This window comes from Prionailurus bengalensis, chromosome B3 (genome assembly GCF_016509475.1).
Source record: "Prionailurus bengalensis isolate Pbe53 chromosome B3, Fcat_Pben_1.1_paternal_pri, whole genome shotgun sequence".
NCBI classification, from domain to species: Eukaryota; Metazoa; Chordata; class Mammalia; order Carnivora; family Felidae; genus Prionailurus; species Prionailurus bengalensis.
The window spans coordinates 42,423,742-42,444,244 of NC_057355.1; the positions used below are offsets into that span (position 1 = coordinate 42,423,742).

The window sequence follows — 20,503 nt, forward strand, 5'->3', positions numbered from 1 at the left end:
AAAGCTGCCAATCCACCGTTTATCACCCGGCACTTCTGAATGCAACGTGCAGTATGAAAGAATTTTAAACAAAGTGTTTTTTTTTTTTATGGCAAAGGGGAAGCCCAGAAGAGAAAACACAAAGATAAATAAAGCGAACGTGAAGGAGAGAAACAAGCGGAGTGGAACAGTCAATTCCTTTTTATGTTTAAGCTTCTGGCACAGGGTTGAAGGATGCCCTTGCTCAGAAAGGCACCAGATGTGGTTAAGGCCTCATCCACCTCTGGCTCTGCAGCTGATTAGCTGTGTGGCCTAGACTGCTGTCTTTTCCCTCAGGGCCTCGGTTTCCCACCAGTTTTAGGAGGCTGAGATCACTGCTCTGTTGAAAATTCCAGGCTGTGATTTCTCGACATCTCCCCTTGTCTTCCCATTTATTATATAGTCTCCTGAGTCCATTTCTATTTGAGCTGTATACGACTTTGAAAGAATGCAACATTTATCACGTACAATTAGAAAAGTCACATTTATGCAAAAATCATTTACTGAAAAACCTTTTACAGACCCAGACATTTTTTTTTTTAAGAGGTAGAAACCAGAGGAGCTGAATGCCAAGAGCTTAGGCTAGTCTATCCCATGTGTTTTCTGCTGAGGAATCACTATGAAATCTCAAGGCACCTCAGGGATCCTCTTAGGAGGAATCAGGTTTCCAAGGAAGAGGAAGCTACACCATCAAAGGAATGGAACAAGAGGCCAGGAGCCCGATGAACATCTATGGCTATATACAGCTTAGTTCACAGCAACATTCTCGATGGTAATGATGACATTCATCAGGGTCAGGTCTGCAGGCAAATACCACCCTCCGAACAAAAAATGTTCATATAGTCCAGGGTACATTACATAGCCAGAATTGCCAGTGGACAACACAAAAGCAGACTACAGTCTCAATGACCACAACGCTTTGAAGACACAAATTATTTTTACGGTATTCTTGCTATCTGGATCTTAAATTACGTTCAGGAACAAGCATTAAGAAGATTCCTCAGTGATCAGCGATGCAGTGAAATTCTCTGTAATGGCAGCCACCGCTGATCAGAATTCACGTAGGTTGTGTGTAGACAGCAGTAGACGACATAGCAAACTCACAGGGTAAAAACCTGGTATGCCACAGGTTTTTAATCTGTCCTACAGGATCTGAAAAGAGGTCTATATGCCACCATATTCAGCCAAGCAGAAATGTGGTTTGGATACATTTGGATAGCAGCCCAACAAAAACACATCTGTGTTAGAATCTAGCCCAGCAGCGGCTGAGACCCAGGGAGACGCTGTCCACACGTACTTTCTCTCTCCTTCCTTACCAGCCATTTTCGAACTTACGAGGACTTGCCTCCAACAAGAAGAGTGACCCTGTTTTTCTCAGAGCCAATGGATGCTTCCCCTAAGCCTCTCTCTCAGGCAACTTTCTGGGTAGCAACTACCTCTCTGGCTCTAGACACCTCCCTTTCTTCAGGTTTTCTTGCTCTTTCCAAGGCTGCACATTCTCACTTCTTTCAAACATCTCCTTTGCTGCTTAGCCTTCTTCTTGTTAAATATTTGCGTTATCCAGAGATACTTGTGATAATTTTTCTTGCTCTACCACTCCCTCTCGGCAAACTTGTTCAAACTTCTTCAGTTTCAATTGTTATCATTGTATTCAACAGTTAAGAAACATCGTCCCCAGTCGAAACTTCTCTACTGAGTTTCTAAGGCAAATATCTAGCTGCCTAATGGGCACCTTGACCTGGAGATGCTTCAGACTGAATACATCTATAGTTGAATCTGGAATCCCTGAACTCCAGCCCACCATGCCTGCCCATGGCCCTGTGCTTCATTCAGCTCTCAGGCCAAACACTTGAGTGTCCATGTTGTTTTCCTTACTTCCATCCCTGCCAGTCCCTGACCAGTCAACCAACAGCTGTCAGGTCTCTTTTTCTTTAATTCATCTGTTCATTTCTTCTGCAGGCCACCCCCATCTCTCAGGTGGATGAATGCAGCAGCATTCACCCTCGTCTTCCTGCCTCCAACTTTGTTTCCCTCACTTTATCTGCATAGGAGAGGAAGGGCAACCTATTTAAAAGGCAATCTAAACTCTTCACTGTCTTCACATGCTCTTAAGTTTTAAATTATTTAAGGTGGCTTACGAGGCTCTTTAGGAGCTGACCCAGTCTCCCTTTCCATCCTTAAGTTTTTACTCCTCTCCTGCTTGCCTTTTGCCTGAACCCTCCTCAAGGTCACTTGGTCAGTCTTTTCTCTTCCCCTTGGGACTTGATACACACTGTTCCCATCCCCCCAACCACCCATTCAGCGCCTGCCAAAACTAAATGGTGCTACTTCCAGGCTATTTTCACACACAGACTAGACAGTCTGTCATCCTAGATGTTATCAGTATCAAATGATGGAACCTATAAAGGAGTCTTCCCTCCATTAAAGAGGCATTTCATCAGCTGTACCAAGCTTGGCAAGATTCCAGAAAGGTGTAGAATTTCTTGAAGCTTGCATCTCCCATGTACCCTATGCCTTGTAAGAATTTATAAATACTTTTCCTTCTCCTTGAACACTAAATGAATGCTAAGCAATCCTGAAAACCCTGATCAGGTGGCCAATTCTCTTTGACAGCTTCTCTTACTCTCCCGTTAGGACAAAATTCTTATTATTGCAGGTACTGTATTATACTATGGAGAACTCTTTTTGCACTCCTATTGTGCTCTGTTTTTAAAGTATTAAATACACAGAGTTTTAAAAAAATCAAAGAGGACCTTGGTTATCACAACGGCAGAATAACTTATTGCAGATAAATTCCCCCTCATTGGAAAAATCATACAAAACATCTATTTGATGGCAGTGGAGAGAGGCCAAGGCACTATGAGGAATAAGATTTTATTTTAATTTCATTTTTTAAAAGATTATTTTGAGAGAGAGAGAGAGAGAGAGAGAGAGAGAATGAGGAAGGGGCAGAGAGAGAGAGAGAGAGAGAGAGAGAGAGAGAATCCCAAGCAGGCTTTGCACTGTCAGTGTGGAGCCTGATGTGGGGGTCAAACTCACGAACCTTCAGATCATGACCTGAGCTGAAATCAAGAGTCTAGTGCTTGATCTTTCTAGAAGATGGCGGCTTAGGAGGACGCTGGGCTCACCGCACGTCCTACTGATCACTTAGATTCCATCTACACCTGCCTAAATAACCCAGAAAACCGCCAGAGGATTAGCAGAACAGAGTCGCCGGAGCCAAACGCAGACGAGAGGCCCACGGAAGAGGGTAGGAAGGGCGGTGAGGCGGTGCGCGCTCCACGGACTGGCGGGAGGGAGCCGGGGCGGAGGGGCGGCTCGCCGGCCAAGCAGAGCCCCCGAGTCGGGCTTGCAAAAGCGGAGGGGCCGGGCGGACTGTGTTCCGACAGCAAGCGCGACTTAGCGTCTGGGAGGTCAGAAATTAACAGCTCTGCTCGGAAAGCGGGAAGGCTGGAGGACAAAGGGAGGGAGAGCTGCTGAGCCCCCTGACAACAGAGCTCAGTTTGGTGGGGAACAAAGGCGCTCGCCAGCGCCATTTCCCCCGCCCATCCCCCAGCCGAAATCCCAAAGGGAACCGGTTCCTGCCAGGGAACTTGCTCGCTCCGCACAAACACCCAACTCTGCGCTTAGGCGGAGCCAAACCTCCGGCAGCGGATCTGACTCCCTCCCGCTGCCACAGGGCCCCTCCTGAAGTGGATCACCTAAGGAGAAGCGATCTAAGCCTGCCCCTCCTGCCCCCGAGCACCTTGCCTACCCACCCCAGCTAATACGCCAGATCCCCAGCATCACAAGCCTGGCAGGGTGCAAGTAGCCCAGACGAGCCACACCACTCCACAGTGAATCCCGCCCCTAGGAGAGGGGAAGAGAAGGCACACACCAGTCTGACTGTGGCCCCAGCGGTGGGCTGGGGGCAGACATCAGGTCTGACTGCGGCCCCGCCCACCAACTCCAGGTATACACCACAGCACAGGGGAAGTGCCCTGCAGGTCCTCACCACGCCAGGGACTATCCAAAATGACCAAGCGGAAGAACTCCCCTCAGAAGAATCTCCAGGAAATAACAACAGCTAATGAGCTGATCAAAAAGGATTTGGATAATATAACAGAAAGTGAATTTAGAATAATAGTCATAAAATTAATCGCTGGGCTTGAAAACAGTATACAGGACAGCAGAGAATCTCTTGCTACAGAGATCAAGGGACTAAGGAACAGTCACGAGGAGCTGAAAAACGCTTTAAACGAAATGCATAACAAAATGGAAACCACCTCAGCTCGGCTTGAAGAGGCAGAGGAGAGAATAGGTGAACTAGAAGATAAAGTTATGGAAAAAGAGGAAGCTGAGAAAAAGAGAGATAAAAAAATCCAGGAGTATGAGGGGAAAATTAGAGAATTAAGTGATACACTAAAAAGAAATAATATACGCATAATTGGTATCCCAGAGGAGGAAGAGAGAGGGAAAGGTGCTGAAGGGGTACTTGAAGAAATCATAGCTGAGAACTTCCCTGAACTGGGGAAGGAAAAAGGCATTGAAATCCAAGAGGCACAGAGAACTCCCTTCAGACGTAACTTGAATCGATCTTCTGCACGACATATCATAGTGAAACTGGCAAAATACAAGGATAAAGAGAAAATTCTGAAAGCAGCAAGGGGTAAACGTGCCCTCACATATAAAGGGAGACCTATAAGACTTGTGACTGATCTCTCTTTTGAAACTTGGCAGGCCAGAAAGAATTGGCAAGAGATTTTCAGGGTGCTAGACAGAAAAAATATGCAGCCAAGAATCCTTTATCCAGCAAGTCTGTCATTTAGAATAGAAGGAGAGATAAAGGTCTTCCCAAACAAACAAAAACTGAAGGAATTTGTCACCACTAAACCAGCCCTACAAGAGATCCTAAGGGGGACCCTGTGAGACAAAGTCCCAGAGACATCACTATAAGCATAAAACATACAGACATCACAATGACTCTAAACCCGTATCTTTCTATAATAACACTGAATGTAAATGGATTAAATGCGCCAACCAAAAGACATAGGGTATCAGAATGGATAAAAAAACAAGACCCATCTATTTGCTGTCTACAAGAGACTCATTTTAGACCTGAGGACACCTTTAGATTGAGAGTGAGGGGATGGAGAACTATTTATCATGCGACTGGAAGCCAAAAGAAAGCTGGAGTAGCCATACTTATATCAGACAAACTAGACTTTAAATTAAAGGCTGTAACAAGAGATGAAGAAGGACATTATATAATAGTTACAGGGTCTATCCATCAGGAAGAGCTAACAATTATCAATGTCTATGCACCGAATACCGGAGCCCCCAAATATATAAAACAATTACTCATAAACATAAGCAACCTTATTGATAAGAATGTGGTAATTGCAGGGGACTTTAATACACCACTTACAGAAATGGATAGATCATCTAGACACACAGTCAATAAAGAAACAAGGGCCCTGAATGAGACATTGGATGAGATGGACTTGACAGATATATTTAGAACTCTGCATCCCAAAGCAACAGAATATACTTTCTTCTCGAGTGCACATGGAACATTCTCCAAGATAGATCATATACTGGGTCACAAAACAGCCCTCCATAAGTTTACAAGAATTGAAATTATACCATGCTTACTTTCAGACCACAATGCCATGAAGCTTGAAATCAACCACAGAAAAAAGTCTGGAAGACCTCCAAAAGCATGGAGGTTAAAGAACACCCTACTAACGAATGAGTGGGTCAACCAGGCAATTAGAGAAGAAATTAAAAAATATATGGAAACAAACGAAAATGAAAATACAACAATCCAAACGCTTTGGGACGCAGCAAAGGCAGTCCTGAGAGGAAAATACATTGCCATCCAGGCCTATCTCAGGAAACAAGAAAAATCCCAAATACAAAATCTAACAGCACACCTAAAGGAACTAGAAGCAGAACAGCAAAGGCAGCCTAAGCCCAGCAGAAGAAGAGAAATAATAAAGATCAGAGCAGAAATAAACAATATAGAAACTAAAAAAACTGTAGAGCAGATCAACGAAACCAAGAGTTGGTTTTTTGAAAAAATAAACAAAATTGACAAACCTCTAGCCAGGCTTCTCAAAAAGAAAAGGGAGATGACCCAAATAGATAAAATCATGAATGAAAATGGAATTATTACAACCAATCCCTCAGAGATACAAACAACTATCAGGGAATACTATGAAAACTTATATGCCAACAAATTGGACAACCTGGAAGAAATGGACGAATTCCTGAACACCCACACGCTTCCAAAACTCAATCAGGAGGAAATAGAAAGCTTGAACAGACCCATAACCAGCGAAGAAATTGAATCGGTTATCAAAAATCTCCCAACAAATAAGAGTCCAGGACCAGATGGCTTCCCAGGGGAGTTCTACCAGACGTTTAAAGCAGAGATAATACCTATCCTTCTCAAGCTATTCCAAGAAATAGAAAGGGAAGGAAAACTTCCAGACTCATTCTATGAAGCCAGTATTACTTTGATTCCTAAACCAGACAGAGACCCAGTCAAAAAAGAGAACTACAGGCCAATATCCCTGATGAATATGGATGCAAAAATTCTCAATAAGATACTAGCAAATCGAATTCAACGGCATATAAAAAGAATTATTCACCATGATCAAGTGGGATTCATTCCTGGGATGCAGGGCTGGTTCAACATTCGCAAATCAATCAACGTGATACATCACATTAACAAAAAAAGAGTGAAGAACCATATGATCCTGTCAATCGATGCAGAAAAGGCCTTCGACAAAATCCAGCACCCTTTCTTAATAAAAACCCTTGAGAAAGTCGGGATAGAAGGAACATACTTAAAGATCATAAAAGCCATTTATGAAAAGCCCACAGCTAACATCATCCTCAACGGGGAAAAACTGAAAGCTTTTTCCCTGAGATCAGGAACACGACAAGGATGCCCACTCTCACCGCTGCTGTTTAACATAGTGCTGGAAGTTCTAGCATCAGCAATCAGACAACAAAAGGAAATCAAAGGCATCAAAATTGGCAAAGATGAAGTCAAGCTTTCGCTTTTTGCAGATGACATGATATTATACATGGAAAATCCGATAGACTCCACCAAAAGTCTGCTAGAACTGATACAGGAATTCAGCAAAGTTGCAGGATACAAAATCAATGTACAGAAATCAGTTGCATTCTTATACACTAACAATGAAGCAACAGAAAGACAAATAAAGAAATTGATCCCATTCACAATTGCACCAAGAAGCATAAAATACCTAGGAATAAATCTAACCAAAGATGTAAAGGATCTGTATGCTGAAAACTATAGAAAGCTTCTGAAGGAAATTGAAGAAGATTTAAAGAAATGGAAAGACATTCCCTGCTCATGGATTGGAAAAATAAATATTGTCAAAATGTCAATACTACCCAAAGCTATCTACACATTCAATGCAATCCCAATCAAAATTGCACCAGCATTCTTCTCGAAACTAGAACAAGCAATCCTAAAATTCATATGGAACCACAAAAGGCCCAGAATAGCCAAAGGAATTTTGAAGAAGAAGACCAAAGCAGGAGGCATCACAATCCCAGACTTTAGCCTCTACTACAAAGCTGTCATCATCAAGACAGCATGGTATTGGCACCAAAACAGACACATAGACCAATGGAATAGAATAGAAACCCCAGAACTAGACCCACAAACGTATGGCCAACTCATCTTTGACAAAGCAGGAAAGAACATCCAATGGAAAAAAGACAGCCTCTTTAACAAATGGTGCTGGGAGAACTGGACAGCAACATGCAGAAGGTTGAAACTAGACCACTTTCTCACACCATTCACAAAAATAAACTCAAAATGGATAAAGGACCTAAATGTGAGACAGGAAACCATCAAAACCTTAGAGGAGAAAGCAGGAAAAGACCTCTCTGACCTCAGCCGTAGCAATCTCTTACTCGACACATCCCCAAAGGCAAGGGAATTAAAAGCAAAAGTGAATTACTGGGACCTTATGAAGATAAAAAGCTTCTGCACAGCAAAGGAAACAACCAACAAAACTAAAAGGCAACCAACGGAATGGGAAAAGATATTCGCAAATGACATATCGGACAAAGGGCTAGTATCCAAAATCTATAAAGAGCTCACCAAACTCCACACCCGAAAAACAAATAACCCAGTGAAGAAATGGGCAGAAAACATGAATAGACACTTCTCTAAAGAAGACATCCGGATGGCCAACAGGCACATGAAAAGATGTTCAGCGTCGCTCCTTATCAGGGAAATACAAATCAAAACCACACTCAGGTATCACCTCACGCCAGTCAGAGTGGCCAAAATGAACAAATCAGGAGACTATAGATGCTGGAGAGGATGTGGAGAAACGGGAACCCTCTTGCACTGTTGGTGGGAATGCAAATTGGTGCAGCCGCTCTGGAAAGCAGTGTGGAGGTTCCTCAGAAAATTAAAAATAGACCTACCCTATGACCCAGCAATAGCACTGCTAGGAATTTATCCAAGGGATACAGGAGCACTGATGCATAGGGCCACTTGTACCCCAATGTTCATAGCAGCACTCTCAACAATAGCCAAATTATGGAAAGAGCCTAAATGTCCATCAACTGATGAATGGATAAAGAAATTGTGGTTTATATACACAATGGAATATTACGTGGCAATGAGAAAAAATGAAATATGGCCTTTTGTAGCAACGTGGATGGAACTGGAGAGTGTGATGCTAAGTGAAATAAGCCATACAGAGAAAGACAGATACCATATGGTCTCACTCTTATGTGGATCCTGAGAAACTTGGCAGGAACCCATGGGGGAGGGGAAGGAAAAAAAAAAAAAAAGAGGTTAGAATGGGAGAGAGCCAAAGCATAAGAGACTGTAAAAAACTGAGAACAAACTGAGGGTTGATGGGGGGTGGGAGGGAGGAGAGGGTGGGTGATGGGTATTGAGGAGGGCACCTTTTGGGATGAGCACTGGGTGTTGTATGGAAACCAATTTGTCAATAAATTTCAGAAAAAAAAAAAAAAAAAAGAGTCTAGTGCTTAACTGCCTGAGCCACCCAGGCATCCCAAGAGGGACAAGATTTTAAAGAGAAAAAAAAGCACAGAGAGGGAGGTACAGTGCCACTTTTCCCTTCAAGGCGTTCCTTAATTTGTAAACTGTTGCCCAGGAGCTGAGCAAAACTTCCTGCAATCTCATGGGGCTGGGAGAATTAAAAAGGACAGTTGTGAGCCCATGAAAGGCAATGTCCTTGGTAAACATCACAGATGCTTTGATGGGATGCACAAAGGGCTATCCCATAAAAAACAAACTGGAAATAGACCACACAGTTTCCAATCAGCTCCGTCCCTGCCCATATTACAGTGATCTGCTTAGATGTTCACTACATGCCAGAAACAAAGAATAATCCTCTGTAGGGAAAAAAACACAATTCAGAGCCTCAGACCATCTCTTCAATTTAAAGTATCCATGTCTAGCATTAGATTAAAAAAATATCAGCAACAGCAGGAGGTAAGACCAACGGCTGAAAACGGAGAAAAATGACAATACAGGCCCACAGGTGATCCAGATATTGGAAGTACTGGACCAGGACTTTCAATAACTTGTGAGAACTATGTTGAAGAAATTAGATGGCAAGATAGAAAATTTCAGCATCCAAAGTTTGGAAAGTGCAAGAAAACTATCAAGAAGCTTTTATCAAACTGAAAAATGGGACGTTTCAAATTAAAAACTCAGAAGAGGCTAAAAGCAGAGTAGACACAGCTAAGGAGAGGAACAGTGAGCTGCAGACTCATCAAAGGAGAATGCTGAGAAAAACACATGGAGAAGAAAAATTGCAGCAAACATGGGAAAGAAGAAGAGGTAGGCTAAACAGTGGAAATGCCCCATAGAGACAGTAACTGGAATCTTCAGAGAAGACAGAAAAAATGGGGCAGAATCACTACGTGAAAATACAGTGCTTGAGAGATTTCCAAAACTGATGTAAGATAGCAAATCCCATTCTCAAACAGTACTAAAACCCAAGGCAGGATAAACACACAATAAAACTTCTTTCATTCAAAAAGCTAGTAGAGGGGCAAAAGAAAACCATATTACCTTTACAAAAGGACACTGACAGCTGACTTCAGACTTGACTTTTCAGAAATCAAAAAGCCAGACGACAATGGAATAACATCTTCAAAGGGCTGGCATAAAATAACTGCCAACTTTAAATTTTATAAATGAAATTACCCACCAAAAATAAAGGCACGACAAAGGTGGATGCAGACAAAAATGGACAGAATTTGTTACCAGTTGACTCGTACTAAGGCAAATGAAGGGACTTCTTCAGGCAGAAAGGAAATAATCCCAAGTGGAGGCACATGGGAGAAGCAGGAAGGAACAAAGAGCAATGGAAGGGGTAAATATGGAGGTGACTCTAAATGGATACTGACCATATGAAACAATATGGAGACTGTATTGAGAAGACTGATATATCTGTGTAATTAAAACACACAAAAATGACAATAATGAATGAGAGGGAAGAAAGGTGAAGGGAGTTCAAGTGTTCCAAGATTCTTGTACTGTCCAGGAAGAGGTGAACATACTAACTCATGTTAGACTTTGAAAATCATAGGATAGTCAATGAATATACAACTAACAAGCTCGTCAAGGGCAGACAGAATGTAACAGATACATATGAATGTGAAGAAAGGCAAGAAAGGAATCCAGAACAGGTAAGACATTCAGAAAACAAATAGTAAAAGGCTAGATTAAAATCCCAATATATCAGTCATTACATTATAGGTAAATGGAACAAATAGTCCAGCTGAAAAAAAAGATTGTTGCATCAACAACCCCTCTCTCTGCAAAACAACAAATACATGATGCTTATAACATACCAGTTAAACAAAAGCATATAGCAAAGTTGACAATGGGACAAAACAGATCATGCACACCCTAATGAAAACAAACACACAAAACTATATACATAGAGCTATAAAACAGTATTAAAAAGAAAATCTAAGTGCAAGGACAAGACATATTCACAGATTAGAAATCTCACTAATATAAAAAGGTTCCTTATCCCCAAATTGATTCAATGTAACTCCAATTTAGAAAAGGGAAAAAATAAGCAGGTCTTTTTGGGGAGTGGAAACTGACAGGCTGATGGTAGAATTTGTTTGGAAAGGCAAAGGGTTAAGAATAGTCAGCACTTTGGGGCGCCTGGGTGGTGCAGTCGGTTAAGCGTCCGACTTCAGCCAGGTCACGATCTCGCGGTCGGTGAGTTCGAGCCCCGCGTCAGGCTCTGGGCTGATGGCTCAGAGCCTGGAGCCTGTTTCCGATTCTGTGTCTCCCTCTCTCTCTGCTCCTCCCCTGTTCATGCTCTGTCTCTCTCTGTCCCAAAAATAAATAAACGTTGGAAAAAAAAAAAGAATAGTCAGCACTTAAAGTCAGAGGACTTATATAAACAGATATTAATACTTAGTATAAAACCGCAGTAATTAGCAAAGTGTGGTACTAAGGTAGGAAGAAGCAATTAAGTCATTGGAAAAGAATCTAAAGATCAGAAACTGATTCTCATAAAAGTTCCCTTAACTAATGACAGAGAAAACTGAAGACTTCTGGGGATATGATGGTTGCTTCAACAAGTGGTGTGGGATACACCACTTGTTGTGTTTGCTCACATACAAAACTCAATTTTAGATGGATCGTACTTCTAAGTATAGAAAGTAAAACAACAAAGCTTCTAGACAGCGACAGAAAAGAGTACTTAATGATTCTGGAGGTAAAATTTTTGCAAAGGACACAGTGACTAACCTTAAGGGAAAGAGTTGTAAATTGAACTACATTAAAATTGTAAAAAAAATCTATTCACCAAGGAACAACTTTGAGAGTGAAAGGTAAGCTCCAAGATAAAAGATACATGGAAATGAAAAGGACTTCCTACAACAAATACAAAGATAAACAGATGTTAAAAATGAAAGTTTGAGTTATTTTTGAGAGAGAGAGAGAAAGGGAGGGAGGGAGAGGGAGAGAAAATGAACCAGGGAGGGGAGAGAGAGAAGGAGACACAGAATCCGAAGCAGGCTCCAGGCTCTGAGCTGTTAGCACAGAGTCTGACGCGGGGCTGGAACTCAGGAACCATGAGATCGTGACCTGAGCCAATGTCGGATGTTTAACGGACTCAGCCACCAAGGTGCCCCTCAAAGTTTTTTTTTTTTTTTAAAGAGCAAAAGACATGAACAGGCACTTCACAAGATATCCAGATGGCCAACTAGTATATGAAAAAATCCTCAATTGCGCTGCTTTTCAGGGAAATAAAAATCAGAACCATAATAGGATACTACACCCACTCAGCAGAATGACAATGGCTGACAACAGAAAGTGGAGACAAGGATGTGAACAGCTGGAACTTTCATACACCAGTGCCCGAAGGAAGGTAGTTAGAGCCAAGCACAGCCTGGCACCCAGCAATTCCATTTCTAGGTATCTATTAAGAAAATGCTTATTTATGCCCACTAAACAGCATGTCCTAGAACTGTCCACAGCTTTACCCATCAAAGGGATCAAGTCTCAAATAGGTATGGTCATCCAATAAAATATTACAGGAAGCAACAGAAATGTAAGAACTGCTGCCTACATCACATGAATCTCACAACGTAATGCCTGAAAAGACAGTGAAGACACAAGGACACATCTGCATGATTTCCTTCATAGTTACAAATAAGCAAATGAATTAATGCTGTTACAAGTCATGGGTGTTTACCTCTGGGAGACAGGAGGGAATAAAATGAGGGGCAGGGAGCAGAGGGCACATGTGAGTGTCGAAAATGTCCCATTACTTGATCATGGTGGTGATGTTTTGGGTGCGTTCCATTTGTGATAACTCATGAAGGTCTACATTTAGGACTTAACGCTCTCTTCTAGATGTATGTTATACTTCACAAACAGTGTGTGTGTGTGTGTGTGTGTGTGTGTGTGTGTGTGTGTGTGTGTTCCAAAGGCAAGCAGTACTACCGTGTAACAAAACCAACTATTTATAACTACTCCTCCCCATCCCAGAGTTCCCCATTCCTCTCCTAGAACCACTTCAGCTCTTTGAGCTTTCTTCTGACACATTTCCTCTTTCCAATAATGGGCTTATAATGAAACTTCTTGATGTTTCCATTTGAGGTAGCTATAGACTTCCTATTAGGTCTTCTTCCTACTAGGGAGATGTTTCCTTATATCCTGGTGTTTTTCCTAGAGCTGATAATTACACAAGCTGTTTCTTATACAGACTCCTGTTTAAGGGTGTCTCCTGCCTTTGGGGGTAACTGGTGTCTCCAATAATCAAACCTTCCCAAGGTTTTGCAGTACAAATCAGCTTGTTTCTTGTTGGCTGCCCTATCCTGGGAGGCCTTTAGTTCACTGGCTCCGTCTGCTACCACTCATCTGCCTCCTTCCATGTTTGAAAATTTCACTCAAATCTTATTGTCATCTTCTTTTCCTCTTTTTTTTTTTTTAATTCCTTTACTTCACTGGGATTTCAAGAGTCCCACATAGATAGTTCCAGAAGTTTATAATTACTGTTTGCTTACAGGCTAGTAGGGGTGATCCACAAATAGTTTGGAGTGATCATATTGGATTCATCTTATATGAAGCCTATTAACAGTATGAAGCCTAGTAACAAGCAAATGGAAAGTGCTTGAAAAATCTGTAAATCGCTGTTGAAAAACAAAGTCAGGTTCATGGTCAAGTCCATGAACACCAGCTGCCGAACCCCTCAGCCCACACCCAGGAGCCTGCACCTGGCCACAGGGAATCACAAAAAGAGTGAGTCTCACCTGTGTAGTGCTCATTGCCTTGCGCAGCACAGGTTAGGAGCTGAGCCATGGAGGAGCCCACTGCCTTAGATGTACTTCCCAGGTCTTGAGCACATTTTTCCAGCTATAAGAACATCCAAAGGGGAAGACAGCTTAGAAGAAAAGAAACATACACTGAAGTCTTAGCATAAAAACAATGCACATCAAACGTGGGCCTTAGCTTTTCCCCCCCTAATACCAGTAATGCTGAGTAGGGTCAAAGAGGGGAAAAAGCCCATGTTTCAGAACAAATTTGGGTTCATGCTCCTGCCCTCTACTTCCTTCCCCCACATGCTAACTGTGAGAGATTGGGCAGGTTACTGAACCTCGCCATGCCTTGGTTTCCTAAGGAGATCCTAATGCCTAAGCTCAGAAAGTTCTCAGAATCAATGTAGGTACTCAACAAATGGTAGCTATTAGCATTATGCCTTTAGAAGCTAATTTAGAAAGTCTGCAACAAATCCTTAGCGAGAAATAATTATGCCTTGGCAGGAAGTGGGCAGTCATCCAGTGGTACCACCTTCCTGGTGTGTGGGACCATTAACATTGTTAATTTCAATCTTTATACTTTGAGGAGTTCTAACCAGAAGGAAATGCAATAGAAAGAGAGGTTTGCCGTGGTAAATGAGATTATGAAAATGGGCGAAGTGCTTGCTTCCCGTGAATGGCACATCATGTTGCTTTGTAAAATGAATAAATAATTCAGAGAACAAAGTTACTGAAGGTCCAGGGTATGGATAATTATTTGATTACTAGATGAGGACAACATTTTGGAACAGAACCTCCAGGGACACCGCAAGAGTGCAGAAAGGCATCAGAGAGCATGTGCATTTTTTAATTCCACAACATGCTTCCCGAGAGGCAGTGCCTTCAAATAAAAAAGAGCCTGGTCCATTGCAGCCAACAATGTGTTATAATGCTGCACACACATTCCTTTGGGGCAAACAATTTTCTTAAAAATTACATCGTGTTTGTTGCATTCGAACTGACCAGTTGATTTACATAAAAGGCAGGATTCCTGTCATGTCAGCCTCTCTTGGGCTCCCTGGAGCAAGAGTTTGTAAAGGGTCATGCGGACCACATTACAAAGCTGCTGGCCCTACAGCCACTCCTGACTTCATCATTAGCTAAGCGACCTTAGGTGACTTAACTTCTCTGAGCCTGAGTTTCCTCGTCTTTACTACTTTGCAGTAGCTTGATTTCACACATATTTTCTGAGGGCTTCATATGTACCAGGCATTGTTGCATGGTGAATTTGGTGCTTTTTAATTCTCCTTCTAAGATTCCACAAGTTTTCAGTTCACCCAAAGAGCAGCAGTAGTCAAGAGTAGAAGCTCTCAACATGAGTGATCAAAAGCATGGGTTTTTGAGTCCTATAGGTCTGCATTCAAACCCTGGTTCTATCACTAGCTGGTAGATTACCACACAGAATAGTGACAACCTACCTCCACACCTCTGGTTTCTCAGCTGTAAGATGGGATTAAGAGAACTCGCTCATTAAGGTTACGACTAGATTGATTTTGTGTGTATAGAGTGCTTAACGAGGTACTTAATAAATGGTGGTATTTATTAGCAATGTTCAGTAATGTGGAAAAGGAGGTATGTACAAATGAGAAGACCTGGTAAAATCTTAGCCAAGAAAGCCCTGACAGGCCTCAGGAGGTACCATAACATCATCAAATTAGATCTCTGTTGCCATCATTCCACTGACTGTTGTGACTGTACTGTATTCAAGTTCTTTGTCATTGTCCATCCTGGTGACTTGCACTAAGGAAATGTTTTTTCAAATGACTATTGAAAGTATTTTCTGTGTCAACCTTAATGACATCATTGCCATCCATTTCATAGATGAAATATCTGAGACACAGAGGAGATCCAAGACTTATCTAGAGCTAGTAGAGGGTATAAGCTGGAGCTAGATGCTAGAACTCCTACTTTTTAAAAATTTATTTTATAAGTGTTTATTTATTTTGAGAGAGTGCAAATGAGTGTGAGCAGGTGAGGGACAGAGGAAAGAATCCCAAGCAGGCTCTAAGCTGTCAGCACAGAGCCTGATGTGGGGCACAACTCACAAAACCTGAGATCATAACCTGAGCTGAGCTAAGAGTCAGGACCCTTAACTGACTGACCCGCCCAGGCGCCCCTAGAACTCCTAAATTTTAAAATCTAGCTCCTCTAGCTGCAATGGACATTCTTTTTAAAAAATGCTGTGGGTTCACAACATGGGACTAAAACACTAGGATGTGTCTTGTTTATGAAAAGACTAATGATCATTAACAGACACTTGTTCATCCTCAGCCAAACCTCAAGCCACACAACCATTACCAGAGGCCCCTTCAGGGCCATCTTTTACTCAACCCAGTGCTTAAATATGGGGCTATTTTAAGGCTTTGCCTTCAAAATGCCAGAAATTCAAGCACACCAACTCCAGCTTCTAAAAATGCCTCACCATGATCGTACCATAAGGCAGAGTCCCACCCCCAGTGGGCTCCAGCATTTCCTTACCGTTTCCCCTGGAAGCGGTTTCAGTTGACTCTCCACAGCAGCCATCTTGGCATCCTGCAGTTCATTCTTAAGTGTCTGCACGGTGCTCAGAGCTGAGTCAATTTCCATCGGACCACAGGCTTCATGGGCCTGTCAACAGAGTTGGGAATATGTGTACCAAGGCTGCCGAGGAAAAGCATCCCTAGTACTTCGTACAAAATGCCTTTCTGGATGTACCCAGAGATTCTCCAACACTGGCAACAGGAAGCAAGTGGAGTAAGCGTTTCCTGATAGCACTTCCAGCCTCACTCAGGACCACAGTCCTAACGCCCCGAAATAATCAATTATGTATGCTTCAAAAGTGGATATACTTAAAGTCTCCTGGAAGCTATTTTGATCTGAAATGCATTTGCTGCTCAAACTAAGAGGATCCTTCTTCACTGTGTCCGGGTTCTAGAGACACAGCACCACGCACAGGATGTGTCCACAAAGAGACTTGAGAAGCATGTGGTAAGTGAATGAAGAAGGAATGAGTGAATGAACCCAGGACTATCGGGACAAGGCTTTTTCCACCTTATTGAATCTCTACAAATTTCTAGACTATAAACCATTACTTTTCCATAGTGAAGATTACTAAAGATTTTTTTCCTTAGTAATTGTTTTAAGAAAACTATTTCATTCTCTTGATCGTTTAAAATATTGGTCTTCAAGTACTTTGATCAAGCCCCCCCCCCACATGTTAATAAATTATATGTGTATAATTTTTGCTCAGTATGTCAAATACTGGTAAATCTTAATTTCTTTTTCTTTTTTTTTTTTTTTTTTAGATAATAGTGACAACAACAGCAGTAATAGTCACTGATTGATTGCTATGTGCCAGTATTACAAGGTGGGGAAACTGAGGCACAGAGAGGTTAATTAACTTGCTGAGGTCACCAAAAATTAGTTGATGGCAAGGCCAGAATTTGAATGCAGGTAGTTGGATTCCAGAGCCTATACTCCTAACCCTTACACTATATAAAACAACGTATTTAAAAGCTCTCAGTATCTTCCTCCCCAGTGGACAGTCTCGCTTGAGCCCCACTTTGGGGCTCATTGCTCCAGAGCAGTTGAGGTATGGATGACTCTAAGGCTCACTGAAGAAACTTGTAAAATGTACAAATTCAGGCTCCCTGTCCAGGCACTCTTATTCAGTTGCTCAGAGGTGAGGCCCAGGAACCTGCATTCTGAATGCTCCCAGGTGACTTCAGCACAGATGGTCCTTGGACCTCTGGTTGAGAAACACAGCTCAAGATTTTTTTTTTTTTTAAACTGAGTATTATCCTAAAGCTCTGGAAATTTTTCTATGGTGATAAGGCACACTGTTCATATCAAGAATTCAAATCAGCTTCTAACCTTCTTCCCTTTCTCACGTATGACGCCTCTTGTTTCTATAAAGGGATTGCTACAGTGAGGAAAAATGAATTCATGCCAGAATTTCATGCTAATAACACATCAAACAGTACAGTACTGAGGTCTATCGGTAAGTAAGTCCTAGAGACAGAAACTTACTAATCCCTAACTCTGTTCTGTTGAGGACCTTGTTAAGGTGAATGCTCCCATGTAAGGTGTAAAAAGATTTCAGGGCAAAACAGATACTATAAATGACACCCCTGCCCTGCTCCCTGGAATAATTTTGCTGCCTGAATAGTTGAAGTTCACAAAATAATACCTGCAAGATGCAATCACTTATTGTGGCTAGAATTTACGTGGCACCAAGAAACTGATGACTCCCTGTCTCCCTTAAGGTTGTGAAACATGGACCATTGCTTGTCCCAGGGCATGGGAGGGGGGAGCATGTAACCTACAATAGTTTAACGCAAGTCATGTGTAACTAGAAAGTGATAAACTAAGTCTAGGAGACAGTAGCTAAAAACGGTAAAAGCGAATCCCCATCAAGCAAATGGAATGGACGCCCCTGCCAGGAAACATGCCCAGCCGTGTTCAGGTCCTGGGTCATCCACAGGTCACACCCAGAAGTAAGGCATCTAAAGCTCCATTCCCAATGAGCTAACTGCTGGGACAGGGTCCACTTGCCTTCTGCGAGGCGGTACGTAGCTCTGCCAAGCTGGTGGCAAGGTTCTTGGCACATTGGCTCAGCTGCATGGCTGCAGCCTGGTCGCTCACAGTGGGCACCGCGGCTTTGGCGGAGGCCACCATCTTGCTTCCAGGCTGTAAAGGGAGGAGCAGAAAGTAAGACGACACCTGAGCAGCAAGAGCCCGAGAGCACAGACCAAACAACAAAGCCAGAAATTACTTTCCTCTATGACAAGGAAGAGTAAAATCATGTAGACTATCCCTGAAAATTGCCACCCCAATTCTAGGGTCAGGACATTGTAAGAATGTTAAAGAAAAAAAAAAGAAAAGGAAGAAAAAGACAGAGAAGGAAAGAGAAAGAGAAAGAAAAGAGAAGGAAAGAAAAGAGAAAGAAAGAAAACAAGGAAAAGAAACAAGAAGACAAAGACAAAGAAAGAAAGACAAAGAAAAAAAGAAAGAAAACAAAGAAAGAAAAAGAAAGAAAAGAAAAAAGAAAAGAAAGGAAAGAAAAGGAAAGAAAGGAAAGAGAAGAAAAGAAAAGAAGAGAAAAGAAAAATGAAAAGAAAAGAGAAAGAAAGAAAGAAAGAAAGAAAGAAAGAAAGAAAGAAAGAAAGAAAGAAAGAAAGAAAGAAAGAAAGAAAAAGAAAAAATATGTGTCATTGAGAGGGGGAAAAATTAGGATACTGGCTTGAAATTTCCATTAAAACAGATTGCAGACAGAGTTTATTAAATACATTTCTTTGTGTTTCTTAGAATAGCTCTTTAATCTGTGTCTGAAATATACCTAACAGACTACTTTAAAAGATACGGGCAGACAAAATAAAACAAAATGACCTGTCACATCACATCTCACTACCTAGGATATAATTTCACTATGCATGGATGTCTGTGTGCATGCATATATATCTTCAAAAATAAGATCATCCTCTTTATTCTATTTTTCAAATTTTTGTTTCACATGTTCTATATTTTTAATAGCTGTATAGTATTTCAATGTATGCATCTATTAATATTTCTCAATCCTGTGTTGTTGGGCATGTGTCCATTTTTTCCGGGGTATGATAAATGGCTTTGTAGCTAAAATTTTTCACACGTTCGTAATTTTCTTTGTATAGAACTTTAAAAGTACAATCTCTGGACCGAAGAATATACACACTTTTAGGGGTTTTAATATAGATGTTATAAGAATTTCTCTTAATAAAGCTGAAACAATTTAAGTGTCAGAAAATAAACATTAATGGCAGAAGTTAATACTTTTAATATTTAATTAACTCATGACGATTCATTAAAAAAAACAGCCTGTGGGGTGTCTGGGGGGCTCAGTCAGTTAAGTGTCCAACTTCAGCTCAGTCATGATCTCACAGTTTGTGGGTTCAAGCCCTGCGACAGGCTCTGTGCTGACAGCTCAGAGCCTGGAGCCTGCTTCAGATCCTGTGTCACCCTCTCTCCCTGTCCCTTCCCTGCTTGTGCTGTCTCTCAAAAATAAATAAATGTTAAAAAAAAAAAAACTTAAAAAAAAAACCCAGCCTGAGATGTCAGTAGATAACTTCACATAGTAACAACAACTGGAACATGAAATATTTAGCAATGTGACTATCAAGGAAATGCAAAAATCAGACGGTAAGAACTTCACTGAGAAATTGTCAACGAAGTATTTTTTAAATGCTTGAATTCCCAACTTGGAAAAGATGTATTGGAAAATGTGCTCCACGTACTGCTACATGGAAATTTAGATGCATTCAGCCTTCCAGAAGGACAATTTTACAACACGTGTGAATGAACTTGAAAATGTAGCAACTTTCTGGTCAATTCCATTTCTACTTCTTTCTTTCTTTTTTTTTTTTAATTTTTAATGTTTACTTATTTCTGAGAGAGAGAGAAACAGACAGACAGAGTGCGAGCAGGGTAGGGGCACAGAGAGAGGGAGACACAGAATCTGAAGCAGGCTCCGGGTTCTGAGCTGTCAGCACAGAGCCTGACACAGGGCTCGAACTCACAGACGGCAAGATCATGACCTGAGCAGAAGTCAGACACTTAACCAACAGAGCCACCTAGGTGCCCCCATTTCTACTTATTTCTAACCCTGCCTTATTTTTGTAACTATGTG

General features: G+C 41.7%; 1 protein-coding gene across 7 annotated transcripts in view; it reads right to left on the reverse strand.

The window, feature by feature from the left end:
- The window catches only part of TLN2 (talin 2), a 447,276-nt gene that overhangs the window by 120,901 nt on the left and 305,872 nt on the right, over positions 1–20,503 (reverse strand). For all 7 annotated transcript variants that reach the window (XM_043555274.1, XM_043555273.1, XM_043555271.1 and 4 more), the window contains 3 exons: positions 18,397–18,531; positions 16,342–16,470; positions 13,819–13,921 (listed from right to left, as the gene is read on the reverse strand). In XM_043555274.1, coding sequence (XP_043411209.1) covers positions 13,819–13,921; positions 16,342–16,470; positions 18,397–18,531 — 367 coding nt within the window. The remainder of the gene's footprint in view (positions 1–13,818; positions 13,922–16,341; positions 16,471–18,396; positions 18,532–20,503) is intronic.